At 41.4% G+C, this 23,948-nt stretch overlaps 1 protein-coding gene across 1 annotated transcript; it reads right to left on the reverse strand.

Annotated features, from left to right (window-relative positions):
• Nucleotides 1-2,417: 2,417 nt before the first annotated feature.
• slc6a5 (solute carrier family 6 member 5) lies at nt 2,418-22,896 on the reverse strand. Its single transcript, XM_075466752.1, has 15 exons — nt 22,834-22,896; nt 21,342-21,489; nt 20,718-20,849; nt 20,422-20,595; nt 18,980-19,130; nt 18,360-18,492; nt 17,463-17,597; nt 17,237-17,340; nt 16,604-16,728; nt 16,367-16,479; nt 11,400-11,531; nt 11,130-11,229; nt 8,598-8,698; nt 5,001-5,168; nt 2,418-3,142 (listed from the first exon to the last, which is right to left on the reverse strand). Exons 1-15 carry the CDS (start codon nt 22,894-22,896, stop codon nt 2,987-2,989), a joined length of 1,935 nt encoding a protein of 644 aa, XP_075322867.1. The 3' UTR covers nt 2,418-2,986.
• Between the last annotated feature and the right edge of the window lie 1,052 nt (nt 22,897-23,948).

The following is a 23,948-nucleotide window of genomic DNA, read 5'->3' on the forward strand; positions in this document are numbered from 1 at the left end:
CTCAAACCGAAAGAAGAGAATCCCTGTAGAAATACAAACACAGGGGCACAAAACTCATAGCTTCTTAGCAATGGCCCTAAACGAAATCATTAAAACCATTCAGGACAGAAAGGCTTTTGCCATTCAAGTCTCGTTACAATTAACAAAATGCCTCAAAATTTCAACCTGCTCCTTCAGCAAGCCCTGCTCTGAATTGTGTAGAAGCATTTTTTTTGGAGCAGCTCAGTGTTTAAAGTTAGCTTTAGACAACTGCTCAAGTTTGCAATTTGTTCTCAAAGGTCCTCTCGACATCAGAAACGACAGAGAGGCGCATCAAGCTGCAGGAAAAACTGCCTGTGAATCCTCTCTGCTCCTGTCTGCACTTTACTCTGAGAATAGCCATGCAAACTTCTGATGAACAGCTGAGTGGAGTTTGCTTAAACTAATACAGAGACAAACACACACAAGCATACGCTAACATACATTATTATCACATTTGAGCAAATAGAGCGAAATGCACGACGTCTTTAAAGTAACACAGTGTAGCAAGCAAGCTATTTCACATCAGGATATTTGTGCTCATTGATTGATTATGTTCTGTAATTGCATCTGTGCTATTTTCATGTCAAGGTCATGAAAAAACATGGCTTAGAGAAATAGAAAGGGAGAGCCTTAAGTTTTTAGCAGCTGTTATTGCATCCTGCATTAAAAACACTCAGCAGTTAAACGCCAGGAGTGTTAAAAAGCATAATCAAGCCACTTTGCCAGCTTGAAAAAACATCTTCAACTGCTCAAAGTGCGCAAAAGACTAACTATTTCTGAGTGAAATCATGTTGTTATTCTTAAGTGAATGGGTCTGCAGCCCACAAAGTAAAAGTCGGTGGCCTGTCATGTGACATCTCAAGAGGCAACGCAAGTCTGACCATCTGCTGAGCTGCAGCAGTGAAAAAGTCAACCCCATGAACACACATACAGTAGCTCAGCTGTGTTGATGGAGTCTGAACAGCATGGCTTAAAAAGAAACGGGTGCTAAATTGCAGTAATGTGTCTGATTCTGATGCGCCACAGTGTTAGCGAAGAGCCCAAAGAGCTGCTAAAAGCCTTTTACTCTCCGCGTATGAACCACGTTCTGCAACAAACTGTCGATTAAATCTGCAGCTCAATGCAACGCATTCAAATAGCTCCTTTTCAATCAATTTCATCGTTTATTTGTTCTCTTTTCGGTGCATCACAAATATGATTAAACTCGATTTAGCACTGCGCACAGCTGGTGAAAACAAGCGAGGTGCACTGAGGTCCTCAAGCAGTAGCGCTTTGCCTTGAATCTTTTCGCATCGCTGCTTTCATTGTCTTCAAACATGAGGGTGGCTGCTCTACTGTCTGTTTTCTGTGCTCTGGATGCTATTATTCCTGCAACTACCACAGTAGTCTGAAGGGAGTATACCTGAGACCCTGTTTTCATGAGGACACACAGAGAAGCGAGAGGGATAAGACTGAAATGACAAAGAGGCCTCCAGAGCTCTACCACACACAACAAGAGACAAAGTACACTTCCTGGAGAGAAGGAGGCCATTTTCTAGTCTAATCTTCGTCTGCTCACAGAAAGCAGCCGCTGCCGTTGTTGTGAGGGTGTGACAACACACATTTATAGTCTTGTTTTTGTTTTTTCAGAAAGAGTGCACTTTGTACAAAATACTACAGCTTAACTAGAGAAACATTACACTCACATACAAACACGCACACACACTCAATCTCTGTTGTGTTACTCAGTCCTCTCCTGGAGGTTTTATATATATATATATATATATATATACATATATATTTATTTAAATAGGACTATCTATGTGTATATATTTATATATTTTATGTTGATACTCTACTGATTTGATGTGCAATGCAAAGTCATTTCCGCAGATGGCTTGACAAGCTCACAACACAGAAATACATGTCTAAAATAGGTGCACAGATAATTATTATGAGGTCAGTTTAATTGGCCCAGTTATCACTTACTAAAAGATAAATAGACTATTCTAGTGCTTTTCTACACAAAGAAGGTGCAGCGTTACATTCTAGGATAAAACAACTGAACAAGCAGACAAGGAGAGACGGTATCACACGTTTCCCTCAGTTTAAGAGAGAAAAAATCAAATCCAAGCCTCGATCACACTGCTGAGTCTTCAAAGGCCAAAGTGTATCGAGTGAAAGTGATAATCAGGATGCATTCACTACTCTACCAGGACGTAAGAGGCACAAATTTCAGATTTTGTAATTTATTTTTGACAAAGCGAGAGCGACTAAGCGATAGCTTATATGACTGTACATATATACTGCTGGACAGGAACTAAATCTGATAACAGAGCACGCTCTTTGTTGGAGGCTGTGGATGTTCTTTGTTAAACAGATGGAACCAAACACAGATCCCCATCAAGCTTGTTGAGCTCTCTTTTTTTTGTTTGTTTGTTTTTTTTTTTTTTTCCTGGCGCTCAATTTTCTTCTTGTTTTTTCTGCGTCCGCTTGCACCAACGTGATTCCTTATCTCTACACACGAATATAATGATGCACACACACATACAAACACACACAGCTCCATAGGGAGCAGCTATGGTGAGTCTAATATTGCAAGTGCAGTCTGAGCCGTGTCATTTTATGACACAATTTTTCTCTCGGAATACGGTTCCCTGGGAAGGGTTCTGGAGTGATCAGCGGTCATGTGTGGGAGGCGATGATGGCCCGACAACTGAGTACGAAGCAGCAGCGGAAGGGCAGACTCCACCTGGGAAGCCACTCCTCCCTCAGAGAAGACGGGAAAAGGTGAGGAAGTACAGGAAGACCAAAGCCTGTTTCCACATCCATGATGAAGAGAGGAAGACAGGATTCAAACAGGATGAAGAATGGAGCGGGAGAAAAAGAGTGAGGAGGAGGGAAGAAGAGGTGGAGAAGACGAGAGCCTGGAAGCAGGCGTCCACCCCCTTCTCAATGCCTCCTGCGAGGGTTGGAAGTGCTGCTGCTACTGGTAGGAGCCGAGCTGGAAGTCCTTTGGGGGCAGTTTGAGACCCAGGGAGTTGGTTCCTAATGGGTCCATCATGTTTTTGTAGCGTTCTCCGCGGTGCTTCATCAGGAAAGGACCCCAGTCGGGCTGAGGGGAGCAGACCAGCTTCAGGCGCTGCAGGAGAAAGCACAGAGCGGCTTTGTTACAGGCTGAATCAGAGGGAAGATCAGATGCGATCCACTGGCTACACAACCTTTTGTTGTTTCTGAATACAATCACACTGAATAGGATTGTACTCAGTTGACTTTTTATCTTATTAAAATGGGTTGAACATGGTTGAAAAGATTGGAATGTAATTGGACTTAATTGGATTGATTTAATTAGACTGAATTTGACTGAACTTTATTGTAACTGAAGTGAGCTGTACTGTATTCAATCTTAATGAATTAAACTGTATTTGACTGAATGGCAAAAAACTGAATCGAAATGGATTCTAATTGGATTCAATCAGGCTGTATTGAATAGAATTGGTTTTATTTTAATTGGATTATACTTGATTTAAATGGGCTGAATTTATTCATAAATTGACTGAACTGGATGGTTGATTTAAACTGCTTTTGACTGGATTAAATCGGTAAATCGGACTGTATTCAAGTGAATTGGTAGGAAGTGGATTGAACTGGATTAAACTGTATTATGACTGGACTACCTTGGACCATATTGGATTTAATCAGTGATTTTAATCAGTGAATCTTATCGTTACTGGATCAAACTGAACTGTTTTCAATTAATTGAAATAGAAATAAATGTATGGAATTGGATAATAATTGGATTTGTTTGATTGAATTGGACAACAAGTGGATTAAAAATGGATTGAGATGGACTATACTGAATTGAATTTTGATGTATTTAACTGATTGTAAATAAACTACATTGAATTGGAGTATTTTGGATAGATGGACTAAATTAGAATTTAATCAATATGAATTGATTTTAAACCTTTTACCCAAAGTGTCCTGAAATTACTGTTGTTGTGAATTGGAACGATATGAATAGATTTAATTACATCTAAATGAATTGGACTACACTTGAATGCCCTGAGATCATTTTTGTTGTTTGTGATACATAAATGATCTGAATTGAACTGAATTCCCTTCACCAATAGATGAACTGTTTACTTTCTTCTGATTTTAACACGTTTGCAAATTACTCTTAGGACACAAAATCTGACTTAGAGTGACAAAGAGTTCTGCTCATACGCAAAAACACAAAGAAAACAAACCAAAATGTGAGTCACAGGTCCCAAAAGGCCTGCCTTAACAGGTGGGCTTTTACAAACTATTTAAAGCAAATATTCAGCAAATCTGATAGATTTTGGGAGATTATTCCAGAGGGTTTGAGGTACAACAGTAAAACTGTGATAAGCCTGAAGATCGTTGCAGGCAAAAAAAGTAGGAATAAGTGGAATAAGCTCAGAAATATACCAGGAAAAAGACCCAATCAAAAGGATCTTCAAGCTGAATTCTACAGGAAGCCAGAGGAAGGGTGAAAGCAAATGAAAGCAAGAGCAAATAGCTTGAGATTAGATCCTCACATTAAATTAATTTTTAATAAAAAAAGTTGAATTGTCTTTTAGTTGTAAAACATCCCCCAAACACGTGAGGCATCTGCAGCACCACGTAACTTTGCCCTGATGTCGGAGTAAAAACGCTGTGCTGATTACAGAGGAAATTAAATTGTAGAGTTTGAGGATAATCTGTGATTGAGGCTGCCGTTAGAGATACCGAGGAAACCAAGATGTTCCGACAAAAAGCCGCGATCATCATCATCATCCATTAATCAAAGCATTTGAAAGAGTCCCACAAGACTCAAAGAAAATGTTCAAATTAATCCTCAGCCCGCAGCTCGGCCTCTCCATGCTGATGAGTGGGGGAAGAGGCTATTTCGATTTCTCAGACAGTTTGTGCGTGCGTAGGAGACAGAAGCAAATATACGTGGCAATGTCTCGCCACGGCTTCATAACAGTTATTACCTCGCGTATGGTGCCGGGGGCCAGGTGCATCTTAATGGCGAACATGATGGGGATCCAGATTACAGAGCAGATAACCATGAGCCAGCCCAAAACCATGGACCAGGTGGGGTAGGTGTAGTCCTCATATGTCATCCCCTTCCACTGGTACAAACTCAGACCCAGGATACCCTGCACACAAAGGAGAATCCAGAAAATCTACAATAAATAAACCCTCGCCGTCACTTTCAAGAGCTTCTTTCCACATCGTCTTTGGTGAGTTACTTCAATCTTTACTTAAGTGTGGCAGCAAATCTACAGGCCAGCCCCACCAGTACGAAGACGCATCAGACTTAGCAAGAGCAAGTGATTATTTACTGCAAATTTTTCCTTCCTCCCGGTAAAGATTCCCTGTTATTAGAGTAAACAAGCTTGTGGCACTGACAACACATTTAGTAACAAGTTGGATAATGAGACGTGTGTTCCGCTGTGAGGTTGTAACTTACAAAGCAAATGTGCAAAGCAACCCAAACAGCAAGCCTGTGAATCTGCAGCCCAGTTTTACAAGAAACCGATTGTAATGCTGTTGCTATAAAAGGGGGGAAACCTGTGAGGTGATTTGTTTAGAGCAGCAACTTATAATGTACATATTCTATTAAAAATCATGTGATTTTATGCCTAACAGCAGTTTTTGAACGTGTGTTAAAGGATCATTCTTAAATATCTTACCCTAAGCGTGTATGTTTCATGCCTAACTCTGACCAACTACAACTGACAACGAAGTTAAAATGAGAAAAGTTGGTGGACAATCTTCCGCCTGCCTCTTTAGAAGCTTTTGTGAACATGTTCCAGTATTGCCGCATCACTTTGAGACAGTTTATTCCGATGCAAAACACTGGTGTGTTCCAATTTCAAAAGGGAAAACATGAATGGTTACAATTTTGCTGTCATCTTCCGTAGTGATTAGGGACTCAAACACTGGACTCAGCTCAGCAGGAAAGAGGCAAAGCAAGTGATAACCTTAAACTTTATCTAAATAAACCAAAGCTCAACATCAAAGGAAATCAGAGGAACTAAACTCGCTTTGATGAGGATCTGACACTGAACGAGGTCCTTCTGACCTCGTTCAGTGTCAGATCCTCGAAAGAAGTGAGAATTTAAAGAGAGGGAGCATATGACTGATGATGGACAGGTGTGGTAATTAGCTATAATTAGCTATTAGAATCCACTGTAAAAAAAACAAGACTCTGGGTCTGGTCAAACACTCAAAAAAATGAGCTCCAATTGTATTTTCCTGAGCTGCTTTCCTTGACCTTATTGGTTATGGGAAGATGCTTCTGGAAGATTGTGGAAAAAACGACCACGCTGCAATGAGAATCCCACCAGAGTTTACAGGTGTTCAACAGTCTTAATTCATCGTCACAGAAAGATCACTTAATGTGTCGTATTAGAGATATAATATAGAATAAGTGGTAAGATTGCTGCCTTTCATGTTGGTGACATGGGGTTCGAATCCCACTGCTACCTCCAGTCGGGGTCCTGTGGCAAGACCCCCCTTACACCACCTGCCATACGTGGGATATGAGTGTAAGTTGCTTTGGATAAAAGCGTCTGCAAAATGCATAAACATAAACAGAATAATACTTATTTCGATCAAGACTCATAATCAAAATGGAAAGAAAAATTTCTGCCTGCTCAAATACATCCTCCTGTCCTCACATTTATCCACAGGAGGATTCCGGTTGGTGTGGACGAAAAACAATCGAGCATCACTATGAAAGTTGCAGCCGCAAGGAATTGTGGGACATTACTATCTAATTTCTTTCATTGACAACTGTCCAGTGTATCCTGTGCTGAAGGAGACCTGAAAGGAAGCACTGAGGCTCCTTTTTTTTTAGCAGTTAGAGAATTCAAACAGCTCTTCTGGGTCATTTCACTCAGTTAGGAAGGTCCCTAAACCTCCATCCATCTTCTATAGCCGTTTAATCTAACTCAAGGTCGCAGGGGGGCTGGAGCCTATCCCAGCTGTCATTGGATGAGGGTACACCCTGGACAGGACGCCAGTCCATCACAGGGCCACACGGAGAAGAACGAGACAAACAACCGTCCACACTCACTCCTAGGGGACAATTTAGAATCACCAAACCTAACATGCATGTTTTTGGACAGTGGGAGGAAGCCGGAGTACCCGGAGAAAACCCACGCATACACGGGGAGTACATGCAAACTCCACACAGAAAGGCCCCAGCCGGGAGTTGAACCAGGAAGCTTCTCGCTGTGAGGCGACGCTGCTAACCACTACACCCCCGTGCAGCCACTGTTCCCAAACAAAGTCGATTATTAGACTCTGATTGAGGTGATTTAACACGAATAACGGTCATAAAAACAAACCAGAAAGCCTGACAGCAACACTAAAACACAACACAAATATCATAAAAACACACACTGTGAGTTTTACAGCCGGTAGAATGAATTCATTTGACACTTCTTGGTCACAGCATGTTACAACTTTAAAATGTGGACGCTGGGAGTCGGTTAATGTTTTAAGTCAAACTCTTGTTGAACTCTTGTTATCTATGTTGAAATCTCAGGCAACTCCTGCACTTTATGAATGTTCCTGAACCTGTATTCCAGCTGTGAGAAATGTTGGTAGATTTGAACCGAGTTCAACACAAACAGAGGCAGATCATTTCAAAATCCCTCAGGGGAATTAATTCTTCTTCTGACTGTCAGAATCATGCACACTAAGCTATTAATGCACATTTAAGATACTTTCTCAGAGATAATCTCTAAATAATTTGCCATTTCTGCATCTTTTATATGCGAATCATAACTCGTAAGACTAGGAACAACTGTAAATCACAAAATAATGGCACATGTACTTTTTTCCCGCTGCTGCTGAAGGGTTTTCAGCCCTATTGAGGATTTTAGTCCAAATTAACTGCATTGAACTCCAAACAAATGGCTAAATCTGTGTTTACGCTTCCATATACTGTTAATAAGAGAGGATGAATGCCAGTTGAAATTAGATTAAGATCATTATATTTACTGGAAAAATTATACCCAGCTCACATGGCTGAAAAAGATTGAAATGAAACAACACAACCAGAAAACAGAAGGCAGACGGAAATGGATCAAATGTGGGTTGTGAATCAAAGAGCCTTCTTTCCAGCTCGCTCGACTGTCGGCAGTTTTCATTGCAATTACAAACATTTAACGCTGGCCAGTGTCCAGCTCTGACATAAGGGCACAACCTGTGCATTGGAATTTACAACTTCTGCTTGTGCAGCGCTGACGAATGAGAGTTTCCTGGAAATAAATATACGAGTATGTTTGAGGCAGATAAAATGATGTCACACTAATCCCAAATGCTTAAGCAGAACCAACTGCTCTCACAGAGCTCAGACTTTTGTATTTGGCTGTTTTAAACACAAACAACTTGAGAGTTGGTGGCACAACAGGAAACAGATGGGAGAAATACTTTTGGATTTTTATCTTAAGGGGAGCGATTTCCTCTCCCAACTGCAAATGAATGGAGTTGAAAGGAGATGGAAACATTTCAAACCCCGCGAACGACTATGTGTGTGTCTAAGAGAATGGGATGAGCAAAAATAAACACACCGTCAGAATGGTTGGAGTCACAAAGGCCCAGCACACCCTCCAGAATCGGTTTGGCTGGAAACCAATCATCATTTCAATGTCCTCACAAAACCTCTGCAGACCTGCAAAGGGAAAAAAAAAAAAAAAAAGGAGAAATAAAATAAAAGAATATATGTGGGAGAAAGACAGAAAATGGAGACACAGAAGGTGACCTGACTTTAATAAGGTCCCTTGAAAAAGAGATCAGCAAAGTCCATCCATCTTTGTGTGTGTGTGTGTGTGTGTGTGTGTGTGTGTGTGTGTGTGTGTGTGTGTGTGTGTGTGTGTGTGTGTGTGAGACGGAGAGTATCAGATCCTGTTGTCCCTCGGAAAAGGTGATGGAGCAGATGGCTTCATTCCACTGCCTTTATTGACGGATAACAGTGAGTGACATGAAGAGGTAGAGTCACACAATCATTTCAATATGTCACTTGTACTGATGCTCTGACAAACTGGAGCAGAGCCAGTTTCTTTCCCTCTTGGTAACAGCCTCCTGATACACACCTGAGCCCCGGGTTTGTGTGTGCGTGACCTGAGCATTACAACAGAGACCCCTAGTGGTTACTCTGGGAATACCAGGTGGGAATTACTGACCAGCATGAAGGACATTTGGGCCAAATCCAAATCTCTCCTAAAATAAAAAAAACCTGAGCTGTAGCATGTGATTTCATGAAGGCTAAAATCATGGGAAGATAAAAATAGGAAACACCAATGTGATATCACATGTTTCCCCAAGAAAGCCACTCCTCCAGTCCATATTTTACAGTTTGTATTTAAGTATTAGTTAGTTAAAGCGGCAGTAGGCAACTTTTTTTTAGTCATATTAGCTTGAACTGTCATGGGATTCTGGAAGTAGAATATTAAATAGGCTGTTTAGGAAAAATAACGAATTCTGTAGCTCCCTCTGAAGCCTGTAATCATGCTTACAAAAACCGAGCGCTCCCGGCTGTTTTTAACCAATCAAGTTACGGTGGAGGAATCCTACCTGTCAATCACAGCTTGTGCACACGCTGCTGAGCGTGAGTCTTCCCCAGCTTGTGTGCGCTCACACTGGTGTGAACTCACGTGCACAACCTCGTCCACAGAGGGGGAGGGGTTTGGGGGGCGATTCGGAGCTTGTTAGAGGTTGGGGGAGGGACCTGAAAGTTGTATCAGTTCGAATTTTCCGACTTTAGACTCGCAATTTTGAAAACTTGCCTACTGCAGCTTTAAAGCGGCACTATGCAACTTTCAGTAATACGGGGTTTGTTTACCATGCAATACACACCCCAAAGCTGTAGGGGGAGCTCCGTAGAAAATAAGGCGACAGTCTAGCCATATTATATATTACTACTCTAGAAGCTAACCGCATTCAATTTAGCCGTCGACAGCTAATGGAGAGAGGTGTGTCTTATCAGGCTCCCTGGCTCGGCTCAGAGCCCTTTAGACCTGCCGTGAAGCAGTAGTTCTCGGCTCTCGTGTGTCGCGAGACTTCCAGAGGTAAACAAAGCACGCGGCGCCACAGGCAAAGTTGCAAGCGCTGTTTCGGGCTAGGGCCACCAGATGGAGATGGAAATGTCACCGTTTTCATCAGAACGGGTCAGCCAAGCAATCTGATGATTGCCAAGCAATTTTATGACCATGAAAAAGTTGCATAGTGCCGCTTTAAGTATATAAAAGTCTTAATTCAAATTAAGCAATAGCTTGTCAGATGCTGATCTCATTTGCACATTTCCCCTCTAAACTTGGTCATGTGCATTTTTTTGCGGGGAAGAACAGTCCCAGCATAGTCCGCACATGCTCAGACTGGTAAAAAAAAATGGCATAACGGAGTAGAAAAGTCTGCAGCAGAGTCCTGATGTGTTTCATGGTTTTGGCGATGAAAAAACCCAGAGCTAAATCTTTAAAGGAGAAGTTCGTTTTTTTTTTGTTTTTTTTAAACCTGGACCTTATTTCTGGCGTAGAATACGTTAATTTGCTCACCGATAACAGTTTGGTGAAAGTCGGCGTCCTTCGGAAGATATTTAGATCACTGGAGATCCGTTTATATCCATATAACGGGAGAGAACAGGGCAGAGACAATACAGCCTCTAAATAGGGCATTATCTGTCTTTATTTCACCAATACTTTAAGACCAATGAATGAATGAACGCGTATTATTGCACTGTTAGCTCAGAGCTGCCGTGTTGTTGTTATTGTGGGCTATCGGGGTGCTTATAGGGGGCTTTCTACACGTATGTCTACTTGGATGACGTCATCGAGTTAGAGGTCGAAGGTCACGCCTTTACCATCCTCATGCTTACGGCTCATTGCAGAATGTGACTAATAGTTTAACATTTGCAATACTTGTATATTGGGAAGTTTATGCATTTCTTTCATCAACCATCAACTGTACAAGCAAATCAAAGTTAAATAAAACGTTTAAGCACCATATAAGGGGTATAAGTACTGTAACATTACAGTCAACAAACTGATCGAAAGACTTTTAGGCTTGCAGATGAAATTTAAGGGTCGTGTTTCAGGTCATGTACTCACCATAGAGGTAGGAAATCCCTAGCAGCTCAAAGATAGCGATGATGACCAGAGAATAAGAGGCTGCAAATGTGTCCACCAACTGCAGCATGTACATCCCACTCTACAGCAGCACACACACAAGATATTACAAAGATAAGTCGGCTCTAATCCTACAACAAGTCCCGTAATTGCGTTCATGAGCATGGATCACATCATAGGAAATAACAAGGAAGAAATCCCACTTTTGAAGATGCATTCGGGCCTTTTTTTGGCCATTTTTGTGTTTCTTACCTCTGTGATCATGGGGAAGCCCAGGATGAAGAAGCAGGCGCAGCAGATCAGGGTGAAGAGCGGTTTGTGTTTCCTCAAGTATTTGGGGAACTCGTCCGACACGGATGTAACGATGGTCTCAATGGTGGCAAACTGGGATGGAGAAGAGAGGGAGAAATGTGAGAAAACAGAAGAGAAATCGAGACGTGGGAGAAGTCTTGTTAGGATGAGAGATGCTCCTTAACAGAATTAGTTTTCTATACACTGACTTAATGTAAGAGGAGTTTTAAAGTCAGTTTCAGGCTAATTTAGACCCCGTTTGGCTGTTTCTGCAACGGCAGAACCAAACATTGGAGCATTTCAGCTGAGCAGCCTTCGGTTGGCAAGTTTCCCTTCATTGAAAAGAGAGCAGCTGCTGCTGTCAAAACTTCAATATCCAGCGTTGTGAAGCGTTTTTCTTCAGCTCATCCAGTAAACACCTTTTAACATAATTGAATTCCTTTCCAAAACAATTAAAGGAAGCATTTATCTAATCCTGAGGAGGAGGAGGAGGAAACAAAAGAAAAAGTTTACTTGACAGTGGCAGGGGGAGTCAGCCTGGGAAGAAGCATCATGTGACATGATGTTGAAATGGGCTCGGAACCCAGAGGAGAGCAGTGGATGAATATATAAACAGCCAAATTGAGAGAGGTTGGTGTCGTCTGAGTGTATGCGTGAGGACACGGCAGACACGCACCGGCACCGAGCTATCTGCCACTTCTCTGCTCCTCTTCCTCCTCCTGAGCTCCCAAAACTAATTTCCTGTCAGCATCCCAAGCCTATTACCGCCGAGCTGTTTCCTGCAACAAGGCCGCCTCCTCTGAGCTGCTGCCGCCAAGGCAAAGTAACATCATCATTTCGTGCCATTGTTGACTCATGTCTTAATGCGCCACTGTGTCCTCTGCTCCTCTGCTCGGCTCAGGAGCATCACTTTAAAGAGCTGGTGCATTATGTTCACTTGTTTGTTCAGGTTCATACCTGGAGGTGCTCTGGACTTTAAAAACATCCCAGAGACTTCAGTGTTTTGCTCCCTGAAGTTACATCAGGTGAGTTGGAGCACAATTAGTGTTCTTAGAGGCGTGAATAAAGCAGCATTTTGAGACTTCTTGGCTATTTCAGGTCCGCAAGTCAAGCTGCAAACCCAGCATGCAGATGACACAGAACAATATCCCAACCAATGGGGTGAATATCAGTTCAATAGTCAGTCTCATTTGCTCCAGTTTTGGTCTCCTCCTGCTCTGAACTTTGTTTGCTCCTCGGTTCTGGACAGTCGGTGAAAAATGTTTTTTTTTTCAGAGCTTCGTTGCTGAATACAGCCATCACACGGCTAAAAGCAAGAGAGTTGGGATTAATAAGCAAAACTGGTACCTGAAACTCTCTAAAACACTTGGGATTATTGAAGGAACCTCATTTTCTTTGGAGCTTTTATCGCGAAAAATGAAAAAGTTTCATGTTACTTTCCATATTAGATATTACAATATCAATGCAGAATGTTGAATAAAAATCTAAAAAAATCCAGTTCACTTTATGAGGAAGCAGGGATGAGTTTAAGCATGGGTTTCCTTTTATTTGTCTTTCATAATTCAGCTAATGTAACAAAGATGGACAGCTTTCTGCTTATATGGTGCACAGTCATTCATTTATTCATTCATTCATTCATGTGTGTTCAATGTGACTGAATATTTGACCTTTTTTTTCCTAAATTTATATTCATTCTGTTATGGGTAATCTGGGAGCGTTGGGACTTCCTTTCATGTAGGTTTGATTTATTCTGTTTTAATTATATCAAAGGTTGTTGTTTTTTATCATCTCGGGACTTTCAGACTTTTATTCTTGCTGTTGGAGACACTTTTGTGTTTAAAAGTAGCAGGAACGCAGTCTTGTGTCATTTTCTGCAGTTTAATGGGGGGGGGGGGGGGGGTCAGTGTGAAACCAGTAACTCACAGTCCCACCGGTCTAATCCCAAAACAGCAACGACAAGACACTAAAAACTAGCGATAAAATCTAAGTGGTGACCAGGATGTTGCTTTATTGGAACAACCTGGAAAAGCGCAAACACGCACCGTCGTGTAAATCTTCGAGGAAGTAATATTTTCTCAGAACCGTTATGAAGTTTTTTATGTTTTAGTTGTTCTAGATGGTGAAAATCTGCTCTTCTTCAGTCCCTGCTCTCAGGAGCTGTTATGTTGGCTCCCAGTACGTAACACAACCCCCACTTCAAAACCCCGAATTATCCCTTTAAATGTAATCCCAGGTTGTCGCTGAGAGTTTAAACGGTTGGTGTTTTTTTGTCTTTAAGCCAGGGAAAGAATCGTTCATTTAAGATAATGTAGTGAGGAGATGTCCCGAGCCTGTTCAGGGTAAATGATACATATGGTTGGAGATATTCAACTTAGATGAAAACATTAAAACTGCACTCTTCATTTATGTGTTATGTTCGTTTGAACAGTAGTGGTGACTCGAGTCCTACACCATTTCAGGAGCACTTCATTAAGTTTAACTCAACTCTACTCAACTCAACTTTATTTATAAAGCCCTTTAAAACAGCCCTGGCTGAAACAAAGTGCTGTATATGATAAACAATACGAAATATAAGGCATAAAACATAAGAACAATGTAAAAACAATAATAAACAATAACAATATTAAAACAATAACAGAAACAGAGTCTCATGCTGGGTTAAAAGCCAGGGAATAAAACAACATGTTAACATGATGCAACTTAATAAATAACACATTTGTAAATATATTGCAAATGTTAAAGTAGACAAGTAGTTCAATAGAGAAAAAAATTATTAAAAATCTCTTCTAAGAAGACCCCATTTTGCAGTATTATGATCAAACTTTAAAAGTGTGGTTATTAATTCAATATTTCAGGATAGAATAAAGAAATGCTAATACTGATTGCATCTTCTGTAACTTTAGTCCATCTTATAAATGGAAAGTTAATCCATCAATTTACAACAACTTTTCAGCTTTGATTAATGCGTTAATTCATCAAAATGAAACCCTAAAGATAGTGTTTCTTAATTTCAATGAATGAAATCTCTCGTCTTTAGTAAAAAAATCAAGGCCACCAAAAGGCGATTCGTACAAATAAACATGATATCAATTTAATTCACTCTCTCAAATCAACACAGAGAGCTTCTGTTCAACTACCTGAAGAGACACTTCAGCTGAAATCAGACACAACGGGCGGCGTGTGTCAGTAACTTTGTTAATTGGGTCAATTGCTGGCAGCGTTTATGTGTCACTTGATGGTGCCACGAACGCTGAGTGTTTACTTTGGAGCAAACACGAGTCAAGAGACGTTTTTACAAACTTATTTGCATAAAAATAGAAGAGACTCGACTTCATCTGCTTTGGAAGTCAGAATGATCTTTTTTTAGGAATGCAAACCGCCTGTATCTGTCTGCTTACTCTGACTTAAAGCTCATCTAAACAGCTGCTTTCAAACTTTAACATCGGCTGGATGAAAACCACGGTCTGGTCCTTTTCAAGCTTCCTGACGGGTGTGAGTAAAATGACCTGGATGTACCCAAGTCCTTGATTAGAGCCGGTTAAATCATCTAGAAGAAAGGAATAAAAAATCATAAAGACGTGATTTACTTCAGCACAAGATACACTGGATCGTCCTTTATGAAAGCAAAGGAGACAAAGATAGTCAAACTACTTCCAGTAATTCCAGTTCATGAGATTAAACATGAAGACTGGTGGTTGAGGACGAGTAATCATTCTTTACATGGCAACGATCCCCTGTGTTTTTGTGACTTTTCTTTCCATTTTCATTGTTTTTAATGACCAACACTAATGATGGCATAATTTTCCAAATAAATGCTAATAAAATATCTAACGTATATCTTACGTACAATTTTGTTTATTAATTTATTTTGAACTAACTTTAACACGTATGCAACCATCAGGTTAATCAAGCACCAAATGAGTGCTTCTTAGAGGAGAAGCAGGTTCGTAGACAGCTCTTTAAAAAAAAAGAAAAAGCAGCCGTCACCTTAAAATGTTGTTGTGTGAACTTGGATTAGGAGATCCGACTATGAGTCCTGCAGGAGACTGAACTTCTCCTCTTGTTTTTCCTCGCAAATCGCCATTAATCTTCTTTTTATCTTTTTTTCTTAACTTTTGGCCATCTTCATCCTTCAAATGTACTTGGTTAAGTTTAAGAAATTAAATACCTGGTTAGGGTTAGGGGAAAAACATGATTTGGCATCAAATATGTGATCTAGCGAACCTTTGCTCTCTCCTTTGGCAGAGAAATGAACACATGATCGGAAATTCTGGCTTCCAGAGACATAAAGTAGCAGATTATCTTGAAGATTGGCCCAAATATGTCACTGGGTTGTCCAAGGCAATGCAACCTGCATGAAACAACACCAGGATTGCACAGTTCAGCAGCATTTTTAGTTCATTCTTGGAACACTTGCAGTCTCACAGCAGAGCCACGTTGAAGCCGAATATAAAGACGTTCTTTTGGTTGACTTTCCCAAATTCTTTCCTTGACCTCATGACATATTCTAATGAGGTCAAGGAAAAGGAAAACACATAGGAGGTAACTCTTTTCGACTATGTGACCGTATCCTTGGATCTATGTGGAGAGAAATCCTGTGTGAATGTGGGTTGTAGTTCTGACAAGGTTTTGATGGAGTTCTGCCCCAAAACCAAAATGATCCTGTTTGATCCTGATGCCCAAACTGAAATAACATATCTCTGTCCACTTCAGAAGGCAAAGGTGCAAAGGATGGAGGCAGTCTAGCTCAATTCTTTTGCATAGTTGCAGAATTTTTCCCCTCACAAACCTCTTTGTGAATGTGTGATTTTTTTTTACTTTAAGCTCGCCATCTATATTTCATTCTATTAATCTTTTAACAGGAAGTATGTGAAGTATATGAGTGCAGACATACAGCAGTGCACACACAGCGAAAGAGCAGCAGTTACCATGGTATCCAGTCCAAGAGTCAGCAGCATGAGGAAGAAGATGATCGCCCAGAAAGGAGACAGAGGAAGTCTGGTCAGAGCCTCTGGATACACCACGAACGCTATGCCTGGACCTGATACACACACACACATAATCATACATTACATACAAATGTGGATGTGCAGACTTTCTCTCCACAGCAGGTTAAAACATGAGACTTAAGTTAACACTGAGTAGCGCTGGTTTGGTTAGCTTACCCTCATCTGCCACCTTCTCTATTGGCACCTTCAGCTCGTGAGCCATGAAACCAATGACCGAGAAGATGACAAACCCTGCAAATATACTGGTGGCGCTATTTGTGCAAGTCACTATAATGGTATCCCTGCAAGAACAAAGAAGAAAAAGAAAAGCACAGGGCCACATAAGCAACTTTCTTTTGTGCCTGAAAGAGTTCTGCAATATTAAAAAAAAAAAAAAAAAACGTGTAAGACATGCTAGTATGTGCTATTATACAATACAGGACATCACTGTCCTACATTTTCAAAGATAAAAGGTCCAACAGTGCCCTCTGGTGACAGGAAGAAAAACTGCCTGTGAATACAGGCCTCTCAAAATGTGTTATTTACGGAAGTTGTACACAAGGTGGTGCAAAAACAGAAAAGTACAGTTAACAGACTGCAACAAGAAGTTGAAAAATATGATAAAAACACATCTGTTTAAGTGATTTCAAACATTAAGTCAGACAAAATGAAAGAAAGACTGAACTCTGGCTGCTTAAAGCGACATTTATTGCTGACATTTCTATCAGACATACAGACACGGCGTCATGCATCTGTGGCGACAGCTTAAATGGGTCTGACAGAAGAATAGTTTACCTTTTGAGTGTTTACCTGTAGCAGTTATTGTGAAACTTATTGTAGGAGGAGAGCGTGATGAGGCCTCCCCACGCAGCCGACAGGGAAAAGAAGATCTGAGTGGCTGCGTCCTTCCACACCTGGGGAGGAAGAGGAGGAGGAGAAGAGGATGAGCTGCAGGGAAAGAAAAAGCAAAAACACAGAGAACATTTTGCTGCGTGAACAAATCGGGAATGGCAGTAAACGAGCAGCCATTATGCACCTTTGCATCATTGAGTTTCTCCCATTTTGGTGTGATAAAGTAAAGGATGCCGTCGCCGGCACCAGGGAGGGTCACTCCTCTGATCAGAAGGATGACCAGGACCACGTAGGGAAATGTGGCTGTGAAATAAACCACCTAAACAGAGAGATGACAAGAGAAGGCAACAGATGAGAGTGGGTAACAAAGAAGATAACAAGCACACAGCAAAGCTCATGAAAAAACTGCTAATAGATGCTGAAAGAGGGCATTTGGGGTTGTATTTGAAATCCCATTACGGTCTTTCTGCATGACCTTATTCACAAGTAGATAATGTTACTTTCAAGACATAATCACCATGATGTGGAAAGGTTTCTACACATTATATAGTTAAGACATTATCACAGTAAAATCCCATGTTTTTGTGAGATTAATTCATAATATCGGCTGAAGAAATGCTTAACTTTCCGCTCCACTCCTAAATGTGTTGCATTTCCCCTCTGAGTCCACTAGAGGGCAACACATCCATCCATCCATCCATTATCTATACCGCTGAATCCGAGGGCAACACAATACAAGTTTAATTTCAAACGTCTCTAATTCCAACTGATTGTTTTCTGCCTGTTGGTCACAAATATTCAGTAAAATCTGCTAAACTAAACGTAATGAAACTTGATGATGGCGACGATAAGGCAGGGATCATTTTTCTGATAGTATGTCTTAGACAGGACGACGCATTTCAGATTTCAGTGAGTTAAAGTGTTCGTTTTGCCTGTCCGGGTGGGCTCTGACGAAGTCAAAGCAGTCTGAATATGATGTGAATCTTAATACTTATAAATCCCTTAATCAAATTGGTTCATTTGTTTGTGGAGGGTACAAAACAAAGAGAGATTGGAGGATTACTTTGTTGTGTTTTGTTACCTTTCCCGATGACTTGATTCCTTTGGCTAAAGAGGCGTAGACGATGATCCAGGCCAGGAAGAGGCAGCCTGCCAGAGGCCAACGGATGTCTCCTGGATATTCAATCCCTTTAGAAATGTGCAGCACGTTGTACCTGCAGGTGTGATTCAAATGTTTCAAACTCAACAAGATCAAAATGACGCCATACAGATCAAATATAAAGACGTGGATGCAGGAGCACTCGTTTTTGTCAAGTCATTTATGTGCATTATAAAGACCTATAAGTCATAGTTTTCCACATAAATCTATTTATTCAATGGTTTTCTTCATGGTCAGGTGGTGGAATTTCTCATTGTGTGCAAAGACACCGCTGAATAATTTAGAAAAAGGTCTTTCCAAGCTGTTTTACTGGTATTTTATTAATAAAAACTCATTAACTGTTGAGCGTTAATATTGCTATTCACATTATCATTCTGAATAAGATTACAGGACTCTGGGAATAAATGTACATGTGCAGGCCTATAACTCTCTCACCTAAAGCAACTGAACTAAACTAGTTCTGTTCAAGCTTGAACTGAGTGTTCAATGAACCTTGATCTGATTTCTTTTCTGATAGAAATAACTGCTTCTTATCAACTCACTTGAAGTATTCCTCACTGGGGCTAACGTAGGTCTTGTTGCCATCCACAGTCATGTTTAGCAGCTTTGACAGGTTTCCCACAGTGTTTGCGGACAGGCAGAAAGTAGAGTTCTTGATGGAAACGATGCTTTTGTCCCGAAGGATGCACGAGTCTGTTCCAATCAGAAACCAACACGTGAACTGAGAGAGACTGGTAGAGTGGTGCACAGCAGCACAATTTACTGTCCGCTCAGATTTCTACACTGGAATTGGAGCGGGAGCGGGCAGATGGATCTGATTTACAGAAAAGAGGTCTCACAGGAGGCTGCTGCAAAACACAGAAGCAGCAAACATTCGTCCTCAGTGGCGAGCAACCTGAACTGTTGGTGCAGAAATATTTGGGTGCCTCATTTCAGATACTTTCAATAGAAAAGATGCAAAAAAAGGTAACATGAGCAGTAAAAAAACAATTGCTTTGGCTTTTTAACACAACGCTCAGTCTGCTTTGAAGATTAAAAATGTTCATGCTTTTTAGTCCCACAAATTGTTTGCTTTGCATTAACAAAATCAGCATCCTTGGCCTTAAAATTCAATTTTTTACAGTGAAGTTATATCAAAAAGGTTGATAAACATCTTTCAGACATATATTTAAGAGTAAAAGATGCTCATAACACAGATTTGTGCAACACAGTCCATCACAGAACACGAATAAAATGTAGACACACTCTATTATTACACGACATTGATTAATTTTGTTCACAGTTTTGAGTAAAGAAAAAAAGTAGTAGTGCGATTTATTAGGTTTTTTTTTTGTTATTGACAGGAAAAGACAGTGTTGGACGAGGCTGTGGTTTGCGTTACAGCCAGCAGGGGTCAGTGTCGGGCTCACCGCAGCACTGCAGCAGCTCGGTCTGTACAGTAAATTTGTCAAGCAAGCAGTTTTTGTGCTGAATTCACAGAATAACTGAACGCAAATATGACACAAAACAAACCCAAATTCGATTTTTAATCGACACACATCGATGTGAATCGCCTCCATGAACCTGCGTTTTACATTTTCTCTCAAGCAACACGCTATTTCATCTACATTTTCATTAAAAAAAAAAAAAAAAACGCGACTAATTCCACTTTACTGCAGATTTAAAGGATTCAAACAGCTGTATCCAACGAAATAAGAATAAAAAACACACAATAATGTTTGATTTGACGGGTGATCTGTCCCACTGAGGCCCTCGTCCCGTCGTATAACTGGCCTCTATCATTAGAAATGCATGAAACAGATAAATGAGCTGCTCTTAATTTGTTTCTGAGAGTGAAACACCGCAGAGATCGCAGGTCAGGATTCATTATGCTGCAGGACACCTCAGCTGAGGGAGTCATGACGCATTGCGCATTGTGGAGAGAGAGGTGCTTTTGGTTATGTGTGTGCGCGTGTATCTGAAGGTGTGTGTGTGTGTGTCTTACCTAACAGCAGCATGTCTTTGTCCTTACATTCCAGCGTGTTCCACTCATTCCTACAGTTAGCCCATGGCAGTGAGCCCTTCAACGAAGCGAACAGGTAGTACAGTGTCCAGCACATTATAATATTATAGTATACTGCTATCAAGACAGATATTATCAACATGGCAATCCCGCAACCTAAAATAAATAAACGAGACGAAATATATAAATTACTCTTAAAGAAAGTAGAGAAGTCGTGATGACAAATGATTAGGTTTATTTTTGAGTATTCTTTCAGTTGACTTGTTGGGCCAGTTTACCTTGCAGAGCTGGAATGCATTTCCAAACAGAAACGGGCCCCTGGCTGGCAAACTGGCCCAGGGACACCTCCAGCAAAAAGATTGGGATCCCGGCAATGCCCAACATCGTCAGGTAGGGGATCAAAAACGCTCCTGGAAGGAAATTACACACCAGGCTACAAAGCGCAGTTCAGGAAAATCCTTTAAACTAACATCACAACTTAAAAATAAGAAGAAAGTGTACATCTGTATCTGCCGCTAAACACCGCATCTATGTGAATTCAGTCAGTAAAACTATCAATTAGGATTAAATATCTTCTATTATTTGCAAGCAAAAGTATTATTAGCATTTTTTAACCAATACTTAATCATGTAAATACTACTTTTTATATCACTGTTTAAACTGTTTAAATATATTTTCGCTCTTCTTTTAAATGTAACGATTAACAAGTCAAAAATTCTCTTTCCAAGCTTTTTCAGGTGTTTTTAGGGCAGCATTCTCCGCCTGGTTGAAGGCCTTGCAGCATAAACAAACACCTCAGCAGAAGCCACCACACATTATCCAAACTCTGACCCGAATTCGATCTACTCAAAAGGATTTTTCGTTTTTTTCGGGACACAAACCCACTGACCCAGAACTCTTACCTCCACCATTTTGGAAGGCAAGATAAGGGAACCTCCACACGTTGCCCAGTCCCACCGCATAGCCAACCATGGACAGAATAAAATCCATTTTATTGGACCAGTTTCCTCTGGCCTTATTCTCATCTCCTCCCTCGTCCTCGTCGTCCGCCTGAGAGGAAAAACATGTTGGATCATACTCCAAAATAAATTTAAAAAAAATAGTCTCAAAACTAAACTTGCAGAATCATTTCCCAACCTGGGGAAAATACCAGAAAGCTACTTCATATGAAGCTTTGCGCGAAGAAATAAATGCTGCTCCGATTTTTTTTTCTTTATTTGATAATACAAAGTCAATCTTTCAGATATTAACAATGATTTTTAGTGCTCATACTCAATATGTGTGTTCTTTTAGTTGTGTTTGTCTTCGAAATCTTCTCGAAATGCGTAATTACAGCAGCGCAGCGGGATCAAACTGAACAGATTCATAAAACATATCGCATGAAAAAGACACAGAGCATGGGGATATGTGTGTGTGTGTGTGTGTGTTTCTGTGTGGGCGTGGGTGTGTGTGTGTGATGGGGAGTCCTCGCGGGGATTGGAAACAAGCCGCAGTCTCGTGTACAGGGATGCCTATCTGGCGGAAAACACCTGGGTTGTGGGCCATACCAAAGCACGGAGCAGGGAACACCGAAAATACCGCGAGAGTTTCGGTCAATTCAAAATCAAAAAGGCAAAATCAATCACAACATATCAAACCGAAATAATTTTACATCCGAAAAGGGGGAAGAGAGCTCAGTCCTGGCTGCGGATTTAAAACTTAAATGCACTGATTAATTGATTATCAATCAGTTTGGCAGAAGCCTTTTGAAAGTTTTCATGCTTTCATCAGGCAGATGCAGAGAGAATCAGAGGCTTTGGGAGCGCAGGGTTCCACCGAAAAATAGCCTCATGCACCTGCGAGATTTCAACCTTTGGAGTTTTAGGATCGGGTGCGCGTACCAGAGTTAGTAGCCACAATTATTAGGCTGTCTATGGGAATCTGATCTCTGTGGCGTGGAAAACCATGACCTGCAGATCCACTCAGGGAATAAATATAACAGTACACCTTTATCACCGAGAACAGCGGTTCAATGTCTAAAATCTGAGCCCCAGCCTGTAACTGTAACCAGCAACAATATAATAATGGCTTCTTTTTACTATACAATCTCACAATCAAGCCACGTGCATCCGCTGACTGAGTTTGGAAGTTATCAGGCACAATTTAGGAAACAAAACCCCATTTCACCACCAGCTCAGAAATCACGTTTTAAGGGATTCACATTACAGCTCCACAGACCGAATCAGCAGCGCTGATGTGCTGCCAGGAGCCTGCAACACCCCTGAGCAGGCGGCAGGTTAATCCCGACAGTTTTTTCTTTCTTTCTTTATTTTTAAATCAGCCACACGCGGAAACGTCCACACTGCCTCTGCCTCTGGGCTCAGGAAACGGTTCATTTAGCTGACTTACCCCCACCACAGTTCCAGGCTGAACAGACGCGCTCCCATCTGTTCCCAGTATGATGGTGGTCTGGCTCATAGCTGTCCAGTTGCTCGCGGTGTTGTTTGGCTCTGTGGTGGCTCGGAGCGGGTCGCTGTACTGGGCAGACCCCCCGCGGGCCGAACCCACGGAATCCTTCCTGAAGGCCGAGTTGACGGCCACTGATCCAGGGACCGGCGGCGCGGTGTTTTTAAACGTCCCATATGCTTTATTGGTGTCCGGATCTCCCGGTTTATTTTCCGTGGGACAAAAAGTTTTGCTCTCGTTGCAAGGAGGCGGCGGCTGAGGCGCTGGGTGGTTCTGAGGAGTGGGCGGCGGGCACACCGCCGAGTTGTCCGGTCTGTTTGTTGTAAATCCCGCGGCTCCCTCTGGCTGCTGCGCCGGGATGTAGCCAGTGGGAACGCTGGCCGGTTGCTTAGCCATGTCTCTCTGTTCAGAGAAATCCTGGAACATGTAAATGACAGATCAGCGGCACAAACCTGCAGCTTCTGCAGGCCATCTCTGTCCCTTCTCACTTTCAGCCGTTTTTGCAGCTCTATCTTTGTTTTAGCGTTTCGTGGCTGCTCTCCAGTTTCAGCCCGCTGTCTACCGGGTGTTGTGGTGTATCAATGCAGAGTATTTTTTTTTGTGTGTGTTGAAGGGAGGGGGTTGCTTTGCTTTTCCAGTTCTCGCTTTCTGCAAGATTCTTTAATTTTACGCCCCATTTACCCCCTCATGTCATTCAGCCACACACACATTCACTGATTTTTTTTTATGGGCAATAGACAAGCTGCTGCGGGTCTCTCGGTTGCTCCGCTCTCCCCGCAGGCATGCGAGATCACCGGCGTTACAGCAGTGAGCGGACCTGGGGCGGCGGAAACACAAATTGCGCCCTGAAATTTAATTTGGAGGGGCGGGAAAGCAACCGGAACAGCCTCCAGATTCTCCTAAAAAGGTTATCGATTGATTAACACTTATGATTGTATTCTTAATTGGTGTTGGGAAATAAACACCCAACACAAAACTCTGATAAAAAGAATAAATATAAACGAGATTCAATGGATTGAAACTTACCCTTTTTTTTTCTCAATTCAAACCTAAAAAAACAATAT

The sequence above is a fragment of the Odontesthes bonariensis genome, chromosome 1 (genome assembly GCF_027942865.1).
Source record: "Odontesthes bonariensis isolate fOdoBon6 chromosome 1, fOdoBon6.hap1, whole genome shotgun sequence".
Classification (NCBI taxonomy): Eukaryota; Metazoa; Chordata; class Actinopteri; order Atheriniformes; family Atherinopsidae; genus Odontesthes; species Odontesthes bonariensis.